The 15,466-nt window shown below is 44.0% G+C and overlaps 2 protein-coding genes across 2 annotated transcripts; one reads left to right on the top strand and one right to left on the bottom strand.

The window, feature by feature from the left end:
- The first annotated feature begins 5,293 nt into the window (after positions 1–5,293).
- snx20 (sorting nexin 20) lies at positions 5,294–8,302 on the top strand. The gene is made up of 6 exons (XM_047034240.1): positions 5,294–5,541; positions 6,125–6,188; positions 6,396–6,524; positions 6,605–6,741; positions 7,034–7,781; positions 7,981–8,302. The coding sequence occupies exons 1-5, from the start codon at positions 5,524–5,526 to the stop codon at positions 7,307–7,309; spliced, it is 624 nt and encodes a 207-aa protein (XP_046890196.1). The 5' UTR covers positions 5,294–5,523; the 3' UTR covers positions 7,310–7,781; positions 7,981–8,302.
- Positions 8,185–15,307, bottom strand: unc45a (unc-45 myosin chaperone A). Its single transcript, XM_047034239.1, has 19 exons — positions 15,129–15,307; positions 14,719–14,911; positions 14,446–14,621; positions 14,261–14,350; positions 14,002–14,169; positions 13,578–13,746; positions 12,883–13,053; positions 12,487–12,658; positions 11,995–12,295; positions 11,769–11,863; positions 11,543–11,684; positions 11,257–11,397; positions 10,998–11,125; positions 10,848–10,914; positions 10,570–10,683; positions 10,216–10,331; positions 9,877–9,994; positions 9,427–9,582; positions 8,185–9,045 (listed from the first exon to the last, which is right to left on the bottom strand). The coding sequence occupies exons 1-19, from the start codon at positions 15,150–15,152 to the stop codon at positions 8,767–8,769; spliced, it is 2,820 nt and encodes a 939-aa protein (XP_046890195.1). The 5' UTR covers positions 15,153–15,307; the 3' UTR covers positions 8,185–8,766.
- Positions 15,308–15,466: the final 159 nt, after the last annotated feature.

The following is a 15,466-nucleotide window of genomic DNA, read 5'->3' on the forward strand; positions in this document are numbered from 1 at the left end:
CAAACATAAAGGGTATGATAGATACTGCACACATCAAAGTAAGTAATGGCAGGAATTGAATAAATCGTATTAGGATGAAAAGACGGCGAGGGCTTCTTGTATGGACCAGAATCAAGTTATTTTGTCATTTCAAACAGTTCAATTTTAATAACAAACTAAAACATGCCTCCTTGTTTCACACTGCAATCATTTCCTTTTATGTTGCCTGTCACAACCGATACAAAGAAAACCCTGGACATTCGCAGAATACATTCCAAAATAATTACACCTCTGTCCATGATTGCATTGTGTAGAAATATGTAGTACCTGTGGTTGCAATCTCTGTATTTCAGAGTACATGACAGGACATGAGGGATGGGAGGGGCATAATGTGCTTAACAGCTGACTTTAAAAACTAATCACTGGCAAACAAAGGTGCTTTTCTGATCATTGCATATTTCACGGCAAAACTCCAGAGGTCAGCATGTTGTTTGCAAGAAGGCAGTTCCTTTGTATGCATTTGAACAGTGATCATCACACTTTTGTTGCCGTGCCAGTGGAAATATTCAATAACAGAAGACCTGCCAAACTATACACTCCTCCCCCCTGACTAGTCTGTCTGATGATAACATTGTGATTATGGCTTTGTTGTCGGACGTGCCTGTTGCACAGATCATTTCTGATCACCAAACTGAGGCAACCCTTTCATAGTGACTGGGGGCCGTGGCATTTGAGCCTGTCTTTCTAGAGAGAGGTTGGGGAGCTTTAGCAATGTTCGCACTTCTATCCTCTCACATCAATTCATGCTCCAATGAAGGGCCAGCTCAGGCTTTCAGTGTCAATAGAACAAGAAATATGTGTATGTAATCTGGATCATATATACTATGAGTCAATAATTGTGTAAAATGAAATGGTCTGTCCTTTTTTGAAGAATGTGCTCTGTCATTATCTTCTGTAACAAATCTTTAATTGAACCTCAATCATTGATATACCGTATATCAGGGTTTCTTGCCGTTGTGTAGTGGTCTCAAAAGTGTTGATGGTGACCCTGCCATGTTGCTGAGAGATAATAGACAAAGATTCAGAATAGTGGTTCTCACTGTCACATGTTTTGAATCCTCCATATTCATGTTTACACATAATCCTCATGACAGACGTGTGTTCTACAAATGCCCTTAAACCACCCTTTGCTTTTAATTAGTACAATACATTCCAGTGTTAGTATATGTATAGTGTATCAGTGTGTTTAGTCTCCCTTCCATTAAACCCACTTCTACAAAATGCCAATAGTGTCCAACGTATCTTTACAGTCATTCAAAAAGAGTCCTTACTAAAACTTTCCTTACTAAATCTCTGGTAGAGTGAATAGGTTATCTTGGCCTCAGGGCTGGCTAGTTCTACGTCCATCTGAATAACACTCAACACCTGTCATCTTAACCTCATATCCCAGCTAAACACCTGATCTCCACGCACTAAAACACAACAGTCCCTGCATACATGTTTTGATGGATGATTATGGGTAGCCTTTGGCTACCAGAGCGGTGCTACACCTGGTTGGCATTCCCCAAGGTTCGGTTTAGGTCCATTTTGATGTACAAGAGACGTGACAGTGTTTCATTTTGCCTAGAAGGACTTTGAAGTCTTATTCGTATTCTATGATAATTTGAGTGTGATAAGACTATCAAAAACATTGTCTGGGCGGATTAGGTTTTTCAAAGCCGAGGCAACCTTAAGACTACCAAAAAGAGAGACAGACTTTTCAAAACGTTCTCTAAATCGATAAACACATTTTTATTAAATAACCCTCCCTCCTTAGCTTGTCTCAAAGGGGTGTGAACAGACATTCAGCTAACCGCAAAAGCTTTATTAAAAGTAGTTCCTTGATTAAGACTGGATATCTAGTGCATACCAAACTGACTGTTGCGGGTCTAGTGGATTCTTTTTTTAAATCAGTTTCTGGGGATGTATTGTATCGTGTGGTAGGAGTGTGGTACCAAGACTAGTGCGAGGTGGTCAAGTCACTGATCCTTCCCAGGAGAAAGCAGAGAGGAGCAGAAGATCTGCAAGATTACTAGAAATCTGAAATATTGGATTATTCGAAATGTCAAACAATATTTCACAGATGAACACATGGTACTAATTCTGACATTGTCTGGACTTTAGGAGAATGGGCGGCTCATTCAGAACTGATAAGACCATCCACCACTGAAGCAAAGGATGATGTGCACAATGACAAACACACTGTCTCCCTCTATCTTCACCTCACCTATTATCAGTAACCTATAATATAAATATGCAAATCCATTGCATGGACATTACAGTCTTCACTAGGGGCAATTCATCTCCCTAAAGCTTACATTTACATGGTAGAGAAGGACCATGCATCATAGTATGTCATTTTGAAACCAAATATTAATCAATTGTTCAAGCCTGAATTGGTCCAATGGTACATGATGTACAACGAGGCTCACAGAGTTAACTCTGATGTGCATATTCAGCCGCTTTTTGGGACATAACATGATCATTCAGCTATAGCATTAAAATTCAGTAAGGTCTGAATTCTGCCCTTTTCACTTGGGGGCATAGTCAGGCTGGGAGCCTATCTGCTACAGAGATCACAAGCGGGATCCCACTCAGCCATTTAACCTTGAATGGTCGTACCCTTACAGCACCAATAGAATATATACAAAGAAATGCTAAATAGAATGCAGACATGGTAGTGTAACATGCCGTTCTTATCATCGTTATACAATTTTATGGACACCACATAATATGTACTCTAATGTTTTGTTCTTAAAAATTAAAATAACTGATCATTTTTTACAGTTGAGCAAATTAGTTCCAAATCAGCCCTGGTCTTGGGATTTTTTGCTTTTAGTGTTCCACTCCAGTAGAATGGGTTACTTCATTGATCCCTGAGGGGATATTTCAACTGCAGAGGCAACAAAACATGCAACAAATGCCATCAAGTATACAAAATAAGGCTAATAAAGACAACAACATATACAATATCCTACTGTGACCTTACACAAATGGGAAGACTCTCTCACCTCACAGTCATATTTGTATACTGTTTCTGTGCAGCTGGGCTACACTGCCGTGGCAACAGCTGGACTATGGTGTCATGCTGTGAGGGTACGAGAGGGGGGGCTGGAGTCATTGACTATGACTGACTATGAATTCTGCCCATAGCACACTGCCTGCCTGGCACACACTGGCACTTCCATTGTTCCAGGAATTATGACATGGGCAGCTGGTTGATATGATAATTGAGAGTACGTTCTTGTGTGGGTGTGGGTAACTCAACACTGCTGACGTATACCTAACCCAGTGGAATCGGACGACTCACTGACTGAAATTACAATTTAAGTGTTATGACAAAGAACATAGTATTACGCCTTTAGAACAGCCTACATTTGAAATGATTATAATTATATGAAATGATGAATTTATATTAAACATATATTCATTTGTATCAACACATCTGATTTAGATCCCGTGGTATACTACAGTTTTAGAAGGCATCCAACATTTATTCAAAAGGAAGAGGGGAATTAAAAAGAAAAAACTCAACCATCTAACTGGAGTTTATGTGGAAGTGCAATCATGGCGCCCTTCAGCAGCTGTTTTGGTGGATTCATAGTTATTCAGAGATCCCAAAGCCATGACAGGTAGCCTGTCTCTGATTCCATATTTAGTAGTTTGCACAAGTTATTCAACAGTAAGATGGATACTGAGCACATTTTCAGTTGAAGATAAGCCACACTTACAGGATCTCTCACCCTGGTAAAAATACAATTCGATTTTGCATGGCAGCATCCCAGTGCCCATTCAGTGCTCTTATTTTTCCTTCATTTTTGTTTCCCAATTATATTTACCGTTGTTTTAAAGCAAATATAAAGGGTTTTAGCACAAATAGAGAACACATCTTGTCAATAAAGCCATAGGCTGGCTCTTAGATAAGAGTGCTTCAAACTGATATTACTAATTACTCTGACCTTGAAATAAAAAAAAACTGCCAATGGCTCTGATCAACAAACATTAAAAGCCCTGCTTTTAAGAGTCTTATAAACATAAACATATTTACAGTTTTTTTTTTTTTTACTGAGTGCCGCCTTGTACATTAGCTATAGTCTCTGCATAAACGATCTATTGATTCAGTTTCACCACTAGTCAATCTCAAAATGGCTTTGACATTTCCTCATGACCTTTGAGTTTCCTTGATTGTTATCTCCTCACATCTGTCCGCTAAAGCTGTGGTACAATTGGTCTATGGTGACCTTTTTGTATCTGAAAAACCTAAACCATGACTACTAGAAAGAAGTTGACGACTATGTCATCTTACAAAGTGCTCTAACACTCAATGCCTTTTCCGATTCATCAGGTTACAAACTTGCACATGAACTAAATCAGAAAGACATATTGTGTTTGATACATTTATGATTTTGCATTAATGGTTTTATGCAAGTCCATCCTATGTGATGGAAACTGACATTAGCATTCAAGCTATCATGCTCAAATCCACAATGAAATCAACTCATCTCACACAGCTGGTTGCAAACTAAACTGTTCACACCAGCCTTGGAACAAACAGAAAATTATAGTCACTCACTGGTACAGAGAGAAATGTATCAAAACTGATAAATAAATGCATAGGGCGAGCCTGCTGGCTTAAACAATGGACCACAATGAAATGCCATTGTTTCTTTACAGGCCCTCGTTTATGTGCTGATTTGCTGTCTTAGACAGACACTGGCTTTCACTGGGTGAGGTTTGTTTCATAAAAGGCCACTGGTGTTAACATAGAGCACAAAGCTCGTATCTGGGTAAATGTCAAAGTGTACTGTACAGAAATAATTATGTTTTGTCATTGATGTATTTAAAGTCATTTGCATATGTAACAATGGGCATGTATTTCAAAATATGATATGAAAGCATTGTGTATTTATTATTTTTGGGGTTAATGACAGGTATGCCTGTAAATAACACAAAAAGAAAACAGACAGGGAAGGTTGTGGTGCATTGTTTGTAGTATACAGTACATGCAGTGCAATGATTACAGCCTGGGTGTTTAACATTTGACCTTTCACTTTGGAGTTCACTGGCTAAAGATACTGAGTGTGCTCCATGCAAGACGTATAGTAAGTATTTCAAGATACTAAGCCTAAAAATAATAAGTATAATCTATTACCGCATCCATAACAGCTACACTTCTGTAAACACAAATGTGCAAAAAATGTTTGAGAAAGTCTCCATCTAGTGGACAACAGCGGCACTGTTCGAGACGGCAGTCATACAAGCCACCCTCACTAAGCTTCCTCCCTCAAGTAAGCGAGTGTAGTTACTGAGATCAGTGCTAACAGCTTTGTTTGGTACACAGGTCAAATGTCTCAGCTAGATTGGTACTTATATATAGTAAGTTTGTACGCTGTGTGTACTAAGTTCTACTGTTAGAGAACGACTGGATTTGGGTTGGATTGAGCACAACACAACCGCAGAAGACAGGAGAAAAGGAAATTGGGCAGAAAAAAAGGAAATTATATTATGACTCCATCGATTTATGTAAGTCACTGTGGTTACACCATCTCCAAATCCCCTACAGATGGCAATTTACTTTCAACATATTACACAAAACATACATGTTGCATAAATGAAGCGATTTTTTTTTTGCCTAAGCATTGTCAAACTTGGGGTCAGAGTAGAGGGTGTTGTATGAAAATGATTTTGTGTATTGGTGTATGTTATTGTGTCTGTTAATCCTGTAAACAAGAATTTCCCACTGAGGACAAATAAAGAAATACATTTTCATTTCGGACGCTGCTTTTGGTTCAAATAAGCATAGTGGTACAAACTGGCCAAACAAATTGCACAAACTTCCTTTCCACCAGTCTTTACTGAGCTGTAGACTTTCACTTCCTCTTGTCCTCTCTTCCTCCTGTTCTACTTTTGCAAACAGCTTATTCAATTCTCAGACACTTCCCTTTCTCAGTATTCTTCTATTTCTCTTTTTGGCCTATCAAGAACACCAACGCTACAAGTGCCTTTTTATTTTCCCCATTTCTACAGTACCTAGTAGGCTACGGTATGTGACCTAGTATGAACCCAGTTGCTTGTTGTGATTCACCTACTTGTGTCTGTTTTGAAGATTACAAAGATCAGTCATAGACCTCTAATAACAAACAGTACTGCCCAGTACAGCAGGATTCAAGGTAAGAGTCTGTAGTGTTTGGGACTTAAAAACAAAAAATGGGTTCTGGTTTTCATTTGGTCATTTACTATGGATGATATTGTCATGACAATACATTGGTATCATTTTAGTTATTTACCCAATGAAATGTATTCAAATGAAATAGTACTTCTATATTTGCTTTCCAATCTCTTTTGATGTGTCTGTATTTCCTTGAGGGTTGGAACAGTCAAAATGAAGAGTTCAAATCCTCATCCAGCAACAGTGGGGACCTTAGAGCCAGTTTCTGAGGCAGGGCCCAGTGACAAGTACCCAGAGGATTCAGTACATTGGGGCTATGAAGACCTAAACAGTTCTGGTATGCTGCACATTGTATTTTGAAATCCACAACCTTGTACACCCTTGTCCACTTTTGTAAATGTGTGTTTTTGTGTACAGACTCGAGCTCTTCCTGCATGACTACCAAGGAGCTTCAGCAGTACTGGAGAGCCGAGAAGCAGAGACTGAGACCAATCAAGCTACTTTTTGAGATTCCTTTGGCACGCACTATAGATCAGACCTTATCTAAATATGTGGTAAGAACACTTTTGTACACACAAATACATTTGCCACACAAATGTAACACAAATGTTTTCCGGGATATTGCGTATAAGCTCAAAAATGTTTTAACTGGTCAGATGAATCTTTATTTTACAAATGATGAATGAATTGTCAAACATATCACCACTTACCATCTGATTAGATGAGTTCCCTATACTCACATCCTCCTTCTTAGAAAGATGCAGTGAGTTGGCCATGTATTTCCAAATTGCAACAGTAGTTGGGTTTCACTGGTCAACCTAAATTCACCGCACATTTGATCGACAGGTGTACCAGATTGTGGTGATCCGCTCAGGTAGCTACGATTCGCAACGAGTGTCTGTGGAACGTCGTTATAGCGACTTCGCTCGCTTTCACCAACAACTTCTACAGGATTTCAACGAGGAGCTCGAGGATGTCAAACTTCCTAGGAAACTTCTAACCGGAAACTTCAACCCAGACTGTATATTGGAACGTCGTCTGGCACTCCAGGACTACCTAGGCCAGCTCTATGCGATTCGCTGTGTCCGAAAGTGCCGCCAATTTCTGGATTTCTTTACGTAGCCTGAGCAGAGACGTGCATATGGGCTTCTACGCGCGGGCCAGTTTCAGCTGGCATTGGAGCTGCTACATGTGGTACTGGACCTTCAGGAAAAGTTGGCACAGTGGTATAACCCAGTCCAGCTGGTGCCTACACTGTGTGCCATTGCTGTATGCCATCGGGACCTCGACGAACAAGTGACAGCGTTCGCCATAGGTCAAAGAGCTCTGCCTGCAGTGAGGCGTTATGGGATAAAACGCTATAGAGGACCGCTTTTGGCTATGCTGGTTGATTTGGGGTATCAGCTGGGTCGACCTGTGGCACAGTTGCAGGAAGAATTGACCCAAGTCAAGGATTCCGAGAGAGGGCAGGTGTCATTCCGCTCTTTGAAAGAGGTAGTGGTGCAGGAATTCATCTAAATGAGATATGCTGTGCTTGCGCTTGCCATAATGATCGCATCAAGCTTCAATTTGGTCTCTTCACTCTCAAATGACTGTCTAATCCAGGGGTGTCGAGCTCCGGTCCTCGAGGGCCGCTGTCCTGCATGTTTTAGATGTTTCCCTGATCCAGCTCACCTGATTCAAATGAATGGTCGTTATAACAACCCTTTTAATTGAATCAGGTGTGTTGGAGCAGGGAAACATCTAAAACATGCAGGACAGCGGCCCTCGAGGACCGGAGTTCGACACCCCTGGTCTAATCCATGGCCTTCATAACAGTTACAATGAGGTTATTTTCCATTTTTTCATTTAAGGCTTTGAGTGGTTTCAACAGTTTGGAATTACAGTAGTTTTAATAAAAATGTCTAAAGATGTTTTGGTATTTTTACAATTGTATCTACTGTGTCCACTGTGTCAATTGTTTGTTGCAGCAGGTCTGAAATATGAAATGCAATAACTGAAAGCATAAAATATTGTTTATTTATAAGACTCTTCTGACTCCCAAACATGACATTTGGAAATGTATAAGACTAGGAAATGTGATCTTCAGTAAAAAAAAAAAAAAGAAAAAAAAAAGAAAAAGGAATGGATCATGATACAGGTGCAGGTGTGCAGAATGTGTTCATGGTACATCATTAACAGAAAGATAAAATACAAATGAACAAGTTTGGAATGTGGAATAAAGTTAAAAGGTGGTGCAGATTAAATAGTATTGGACATGAATATAGTGTGGACATGTGACACTCTTGCTGGCTGAGTATTGTACCTCGGGCAGATACATACTGAACAGAGTGCTGTGAAGGTGCAACAACCCTTGCAAACCAGCTCACAGACTTGGTCCCACAGAAGTGAAGTTTCAAAAGTAATTTCGTAGGAGCAGTTGGTGGCTTTTTTACCTTCCCAAACCAGCCTGCAGTTCTCAGAGTTTGCCAGCGGCTCTTCCAATGATTTCAAAGCCAAAAGCAATAGGGGGAATGATGTCTTATTTGGCATCGCACACACACACACCCACACACACACACACACACCCACAAACGTCCTCAGGGTTCAGTACCCTTTCCTCCCTCTCCGCTCTTGATAATGCCATACTCTATGGCCTTGTCCAGGCACTGCTGGGCTGCCCTGGAGATGGACTCGTGCTCGGCAGCGCCCCCTTTGGCCAGGACAGAGAGGATCTCCAGCACCTCGCTCTCCATCAGGCTCTCGGCGAGGCTCCGCTGTGCCTCCATCAGGTTCATCACGACCACCGCGCCCCTGTGACACAGGTCCTTATTGTCGCTAAGCAACAGGGCCTGTATGATCTCCAACCAGTGAGTGGTCTATGAAACAATGACCGGAAACAGAGAAAGAAGACAATATATAACTACCAAAAAGGAAAAAGACAGCCCTAAAACTGTCGCCATCACTGGCATCTGATTTGAACGTTCGACTCCAGTGTTGACATCCTCCGTACATACGCGGTTAATGGTTAAGCGAGCGGGTGTTTAATGGAGTCAGGTTGAGGGTGGAAGTCAGGTGGCTGAGCGGTTAGGGAATCGGGCTAGTAATCTGAAGGTTGCCAGTTCAATTCCCGGCCGTGCCAAATGACGTTGTGTCCTTGGGCAAGACACTTCACCCTACTTGCCTCAGGGGAAATGTCCCTGTACTTACTGTAAGTCGCTCTGGATAAGCGCGTCTGCTAAATGTAAATGTAAGCTCACCGTCCCGGGAATGCGAGCACACAGCTCAGGTTGCTCAGAGGTCAGCATGGCCAGGGTCCCTGAAGCTGCTCTTCTCAGCCTCTCGTCATCCTCCCCACTGTAGAGCACCAGCATCTTCAGACGGTCGTTCCCTTCAGCCAGGTACAGCTTCTGCACCTGCACAGGGGCCGCCCGACGACGCACGGTCAACCAGGGAACGGGACTCGCGCTTTGCATTTCTGCCTTACGCATCTCCCAAACGCTCGGATGTGATATGATAGGTGTGAACATAATCCCTTCCTTATCACACAGCTTTTGCTAATCATGTCATTTTGGATCGGTTCTTTTCCAAGGAAGGGAGGGATTCAAACGAAATGTTTTTAGACGTACACAAGGGGTGCAGTTTTTCCTCTACGCCCCGTTTTCACAGTTCTATTACATGTGATGGAACAATGTGAAAACGTGTCTCACCTCAGTACTCAGAACCAGGTTGCACATGCATTCTGTAGCCGCGGCACGCACCAGGTCGTGCTCCTCAAACATGTATCCCTCCACCTTGGACACAGCCTTCTCCTTGATGATCTTCTGTCTGGTAACCAATGTAAAGTAGTACTCTTTTTTTTTTACTTTATCGCTCAGCATTATTACAGATTCTTAAAAACAGCTGCCGTAAAAAAAAAAAAACACTAAATTATTGTCGAAGTGAAAAGCGAACAAGTTAAAAACCTAAAGTACATTATCATTCAGGAGCCTGCACACATAGAGGAATGTGGTTTTGTCGTAAGAACAGAGACTGTTCTTCGGGCTGACCTGAGTCTCTCACTGATGCCTGCCAGGTTGGTGAGGGCCATTAGAGCCTCAAAGTTCTGCAGCAGAGTGCATTCCAGACAGAGCAGGCTGACAAGCGGACGCACCACCTCATAGATCTGGCGGCGCGGCGGCGGAACAGAAGGGGAAGTTCAGGGTTACAGAGACAAAGCTTCCCATAAGGTGTTGTTAGTTACACAAAGACATGTCTCCGGCAAACAGCTTTCAATTAACCACCCTTCCATACCTTTTGTGGTTTTAGTAAAGAAATCAAAGAAGTGTAAAGATTTACAAAAAGAAGGTGAAAAGGTTTCACAGAGGAGGAAGAAGATGAGGAGGAGGGGGGTCATAGCTCACCCTCTCCCCAGGGAAGGCGATCTCGGGGTTGGATGTGATGGTGATCTTGGCCAGGGCCTGGGCAGCCTTGGTCCTTCCCACCTCTGTGCTCTCTGACACCAGGGGAAGCAGCGCCTGGGGAGGGGAAGGGAAGGCGAACCGAGTCACATGCTGGAGGATGACAATACAGTATTTGAAACCATATACTTTTGCTTGAGTCTAGTGTAGCATATTGGTTCCAGGCAAAATCAACCAAGCACAGGTCTGAATAGTGGTGTACAGTGAGTGAGAATCCCCACCTTTCCTCCACCCTGCGCCACCACGGTGCCCCTGTCCTCCTGCCTCTCAACCACAGCCAGGAACACCCTGCCGCAGACAGACGTGGGAGTGAGGGACCAGACCTTTCACGGCGACGTACAGTGAAAAGTGCCCACTCGTGGATTTCCTACCTGGCGATGCACTCCCTGCAGCTCTCGGTGAGGGCAGGGCTCTCGTGTTTGACCATGCACACCAGAGCGGACACCACGCCTGCCTCCAGCAGCTTGGACAGACGCTTCTCCACGAACGAGGGGCTGTCCTGGGACACAGAGACGCTAGCCAGGGTCAGCAGAGCAATACCAGGATGTACAAAAAAAAGAAAAAAAGACCAAGAAATGCTAAACGGTGTGAGCGGATCACTGCAGGGAGCCAGTAGTTACTGTGCTGTACCTTGGGGTGTTCTTCAGGTACATGCTGCTTGGCATACTTGGCCAGCTCCACCATTTGAGCATCTGGTTTCTCCACATCATAGCTGTTGGTGCAGTTCACCAGAGTGGAGCCCACTGCAAACAGCACCGTCTTGTCCTCAGACTGCAAGGAGAGGCAATTCTCAGTCAACGTCTGAGCACTGAAAATCCAAACATGAGCAAAGTCTTCCAGTACATTTGACGTACAAATGAGTTTGAGAGACTTCAAACCAAAGGGCTCAGGTCATAAAACCGAAAATGTGCAGAACCTTGGCAAGCTGAAACATGGCCTGGAGGGCATTCTTGTCTTCCACTAGGTCTTCTTTCACGTCAGCGTCAAAGGTGAGGTACGCCAGGCCCTCAATGGCCCACCGTCGAGAGGTTGGGGGCAAAGACTCATTACAGAGCCACCTGTGACGGCAAGGAACATGTTTAAGCTGCATATTTGGAGCAGGGATGTGAGCCCTATGACAACATAGACGTTGCGTGACATACTTCCTGCACTGTTTGGCAAGTTTCAGCGTTGAGCCTTCCGCAAACTGCTTCATGCTGAAATCTGTACCCCCTGCTGACCCCAGCTTACACAAGCCCTGTCCGACAAAAAAACATCCACGCTCAGTCCACAAACACAAAAGCATCCACACACAGTCCACATAATACAGTAGTGCGTCCTTAAGCAAACACGCATGTGACAACAATGGAAACTTGCTAAAGCACTCACCACAAGAGCCCTCACGCGTATCCGGTCATTCTCACTTTTCTTGTAAAGGTCTTTGAGCAGGGCCACCCCATTGGCTGTGATGAAGGAGGCCCTCTTTGCCTTGCCCGCAGCGTGGATCAGAGCCTCTACGGCCACCTGCTGGTGACCGACATCCTCGGAGGCACACAGAGCGATGACGGCGTCCATCATGCCTGACATCTCCAGGGTCCTGTTGCCCACATCGCTGGGTCCTTGCAGCAGCACTGATACAGTCTGAATGGCTCGCAGCTTGCTCTCCAGCCCGGGGCGGCTGAAGTGCTGCCTGCGTGGAAAAGCAACAACATACAAAGAATATACTAAGAAGAGTACTTGCTAAGTGTACATATGCGGATATGGCCTTGACAGTACTCATTATCGACAGCCATTTGCTTTTCATGTTTTTCATGTCTGGCAATGTATCCCTGTCCAGGAAAACCACTACATCTGACAAAAACCTTGGGCACAAAGACTTACTCGACATATTCCTCGCACAGTTTGTTAAAGTTCTCCCGCTCAGCGTCACTTTTGAGGTCCTCATACAGCTTGCTAAGCAGCACAGAGCAGCTCATGTGTGTGTTGTCTGTGAGGGGGGGTCCATCAGAGATGTCAGGAACAGTCCCCGCCACCTCCAGAATCTTCTTTAGCCCTGCAGAGGGACGCCACAGATACCATTCAGAGTATAAACAACAGACTATACACAAGTAGCCATGTCTAATACCAGGTAAATGGATGGCTTGACGGATACACGTATTAATCTGACAAGACCGGAACAAGAATCATCAATATCATGTATATGTCACAAAGGGAAATTTGTGTTTGAACTGAAGACCGTCGAATGTAAGAGCATACAGATTGAGGAGGAACTCTTACCCTGGTCTATGACCCACAGCGTGAGGGTGTTGTCAGGGTTCCGTTGGGACTTGCGAGGCACCTGTTTGACCAGCAGGTTGAGGGCACTGTCCCGGCCTGGCCCTGACACGCTGGAGGCTGGCATCATGTCCACCAGGTGGCGAATCATGGAGCGCAGCTCTCGAGATGGCTCTACATCACATGCATACAATTATAAACATGTCCTTTGTTGTTGTTTAAAGCTACACCGGGTAATATTATAAATACATTCAAATGTGAGGAACGGCAACCCCAGTTTTTGTCTGAAGTTAAGCTCTTTCATCCAGCTTGAGTCTGATTGACATTTTCACAAAATAAGCCAAGGATGAAAGCCTGCCTCGCGGATGACAATTGGCTGGAACACGAGCTGAAAGATAATTGTCTGGAAAGTAGCAGACTGTACACCACTGGCACAGACCTCTATGTGTTGCTTAACAACTCTCAGTGGGCCTCATTTATTTTTATGAAAATAAAAATACCAATTATTTCTTTACAAGAGACCTTTATCCCAAGCATTTCTGATAGACATTTCTCTAGATTAAACCTTTAAGAAGTCACTAAACTTACAACCGTCTTGGCATTCGGTACATTTGTTTTGAGAACCTCTCACTTACCCTTTTGCCCACATTCAACTACAAATGAAACATAGAAAGCCACCTGGATTATTATGATCTCACCTGGAAGCATGGCCTCGTCTTTCCCTCTAATCTCCCTCATCATGCCTTCCGTTAGGGCCTCAAACATGACCTGCAGCAGGTGGCAGGCAGCCAGGGACACAGTGGATGCCCCTGAGCCCATGACATCACACAACTGCTCCATCCCCAACTCATTCACTATGGCCATGGTCTGGGGAGAGACAGACGTCAAATACGATGCGTTATTACGTGGAAAGGCAAGAATACAGAAGCAGCTGGCGCTCGGATAAATGGCAAGAGCAGCATCTAGTGAGGGGCGGACGAGAGATGATTTGTTTGAATGACCTTACAATGAAACATGTACTCCTTATCATCTTTGGTCGAACTCGATCAAGTCAAGTCAGATCGAGTCATTTGATTCAGAGGAAGGCAGGACCCGGAGACTAGGACAGGACCAGGTACTCACTCTAGACTGGTGTCCTGTGCATAAGCCAACCATGGTCCTCAGAGAAGACAGGACCAGTTCCTCCTGCTTTGAGCCCAGCAGCCTCTGGATCAGCTTCACCCCGTCGTTACGGAAGATCTGCTCAGCTCCCGCCTCCTCTCGCGACAACACCACCAGGTTCTGAGCAGCCTGAAGCAGACGAATGGAGAACATCCCACAATCACGGTTGTGTTCCCGCAAGGCCTGACAGATGACCCCCCCCCCATGGTTGGTTCCATACCTTCTGCTTGTCTGAGGCTTTCGCTGAGGCATCGAGAAGAAGAGAGAACATCTGCTGTACACGGGAGTCTGTGGAGTTCATCTGTATGGACTACAAAGCGTGAGAACAAAGGTCAGAATGTGAAATAAGGACAACAAGTTATCCTTTCGTGGAGGCATTTCCCTTGCACCAGATGGCAACATCACCTTCTGCTGGATCTGTGCTCCCATCTGCCTCAGCAGCTCCTGGAAGGCCTTGTTCTTGGGCTCCAGTTGAGCACATCTTTGAGCATCCATGAATGCTTGGTCAAGGCGCCCCAGTTTCTGGAGTGCTTGAGCTCTTCTGAACAGTGCTTTCACATCACCTGGGTCAGCATTAAGAGCTGATAAGGGGATGAAAGTGTGAGAAAGTAACAGATTAGCATTCCTGACATTTTTTCTATTTATACTGCCATCAAGTTCATTCACTGTTTTTCACACCTTTAGATGCGTCAGATTCTGCTTTGGTGTAGTCCTCTAATTTGAGGTAGCAGGCTGAGCGGTTGCGGTGCAGAACAGCATTCTCTGTTTGGCTGTCGCTCAGCTTGAGCGCCTTGGAGTAACAGCACAGAGCCCCCTGCATGTCCCCTGCCTTAAAAAGGGCGTTCCCCTCTTCCTTTAGGGCAGCGGGGTCCTGAGTAAATAAGGTGCAAAAAAAGAGGGCTCGCTTTGATTCACAAACGTCATAGCAGCAATGTAAACGAAGCATACAATATTGAGGGCAAAATGTATGTTACAGTAGGATTATTGATTTGGTCTTGGGAATTGTGTAGACAGCTCGTTGTCAATCTAATCATCATTGCTAACGTAGGCTAAGTTGTTTAAGCAGGGTTTCCACTCAATTAGCTTACCTTATCTTTTCCGTTTAAACTCATGCTCACTCCAACAGATACACCCTGATAATATTGTATGGCCAATCTGTAAATTAAATTGAAATGTTCCACGATTAATGCTTCAATTCAATCAGACTGAACTCCAAAGTTCAGCAACATTTCAGTTGCCAGTTCGATACTCTTCCTGGTGTTGGGAACACGATGATGACGTGTCAGGAGCAGCCCCGCCTTCAACACGCGCTTTATTACCGTAAAAGGCAGAGAGCAGCTCATGTTTCGGGATTGGAGAATGGAGATGGAGTTGAGCGGTTGACCCCTAATCTGCTCCGTACTTTATTTGGTTACACTCGAATTAC

The sequence above is a fragment of the Hypomesus transpacificus genome, chromosome 14 (genome assembly GCF_021917145.1).
Source record: "Hypomesus transpacificus isolate Combined female chromosome 14, fHypTra1, whole genome shotgun sequence".
Lineage (NCBI taxonomy): Eukaryota > Metazoa > Chordata > Actinopteri > Osmeriformes > Osmeridae > Hypomesus > Hypomesus transpacificus.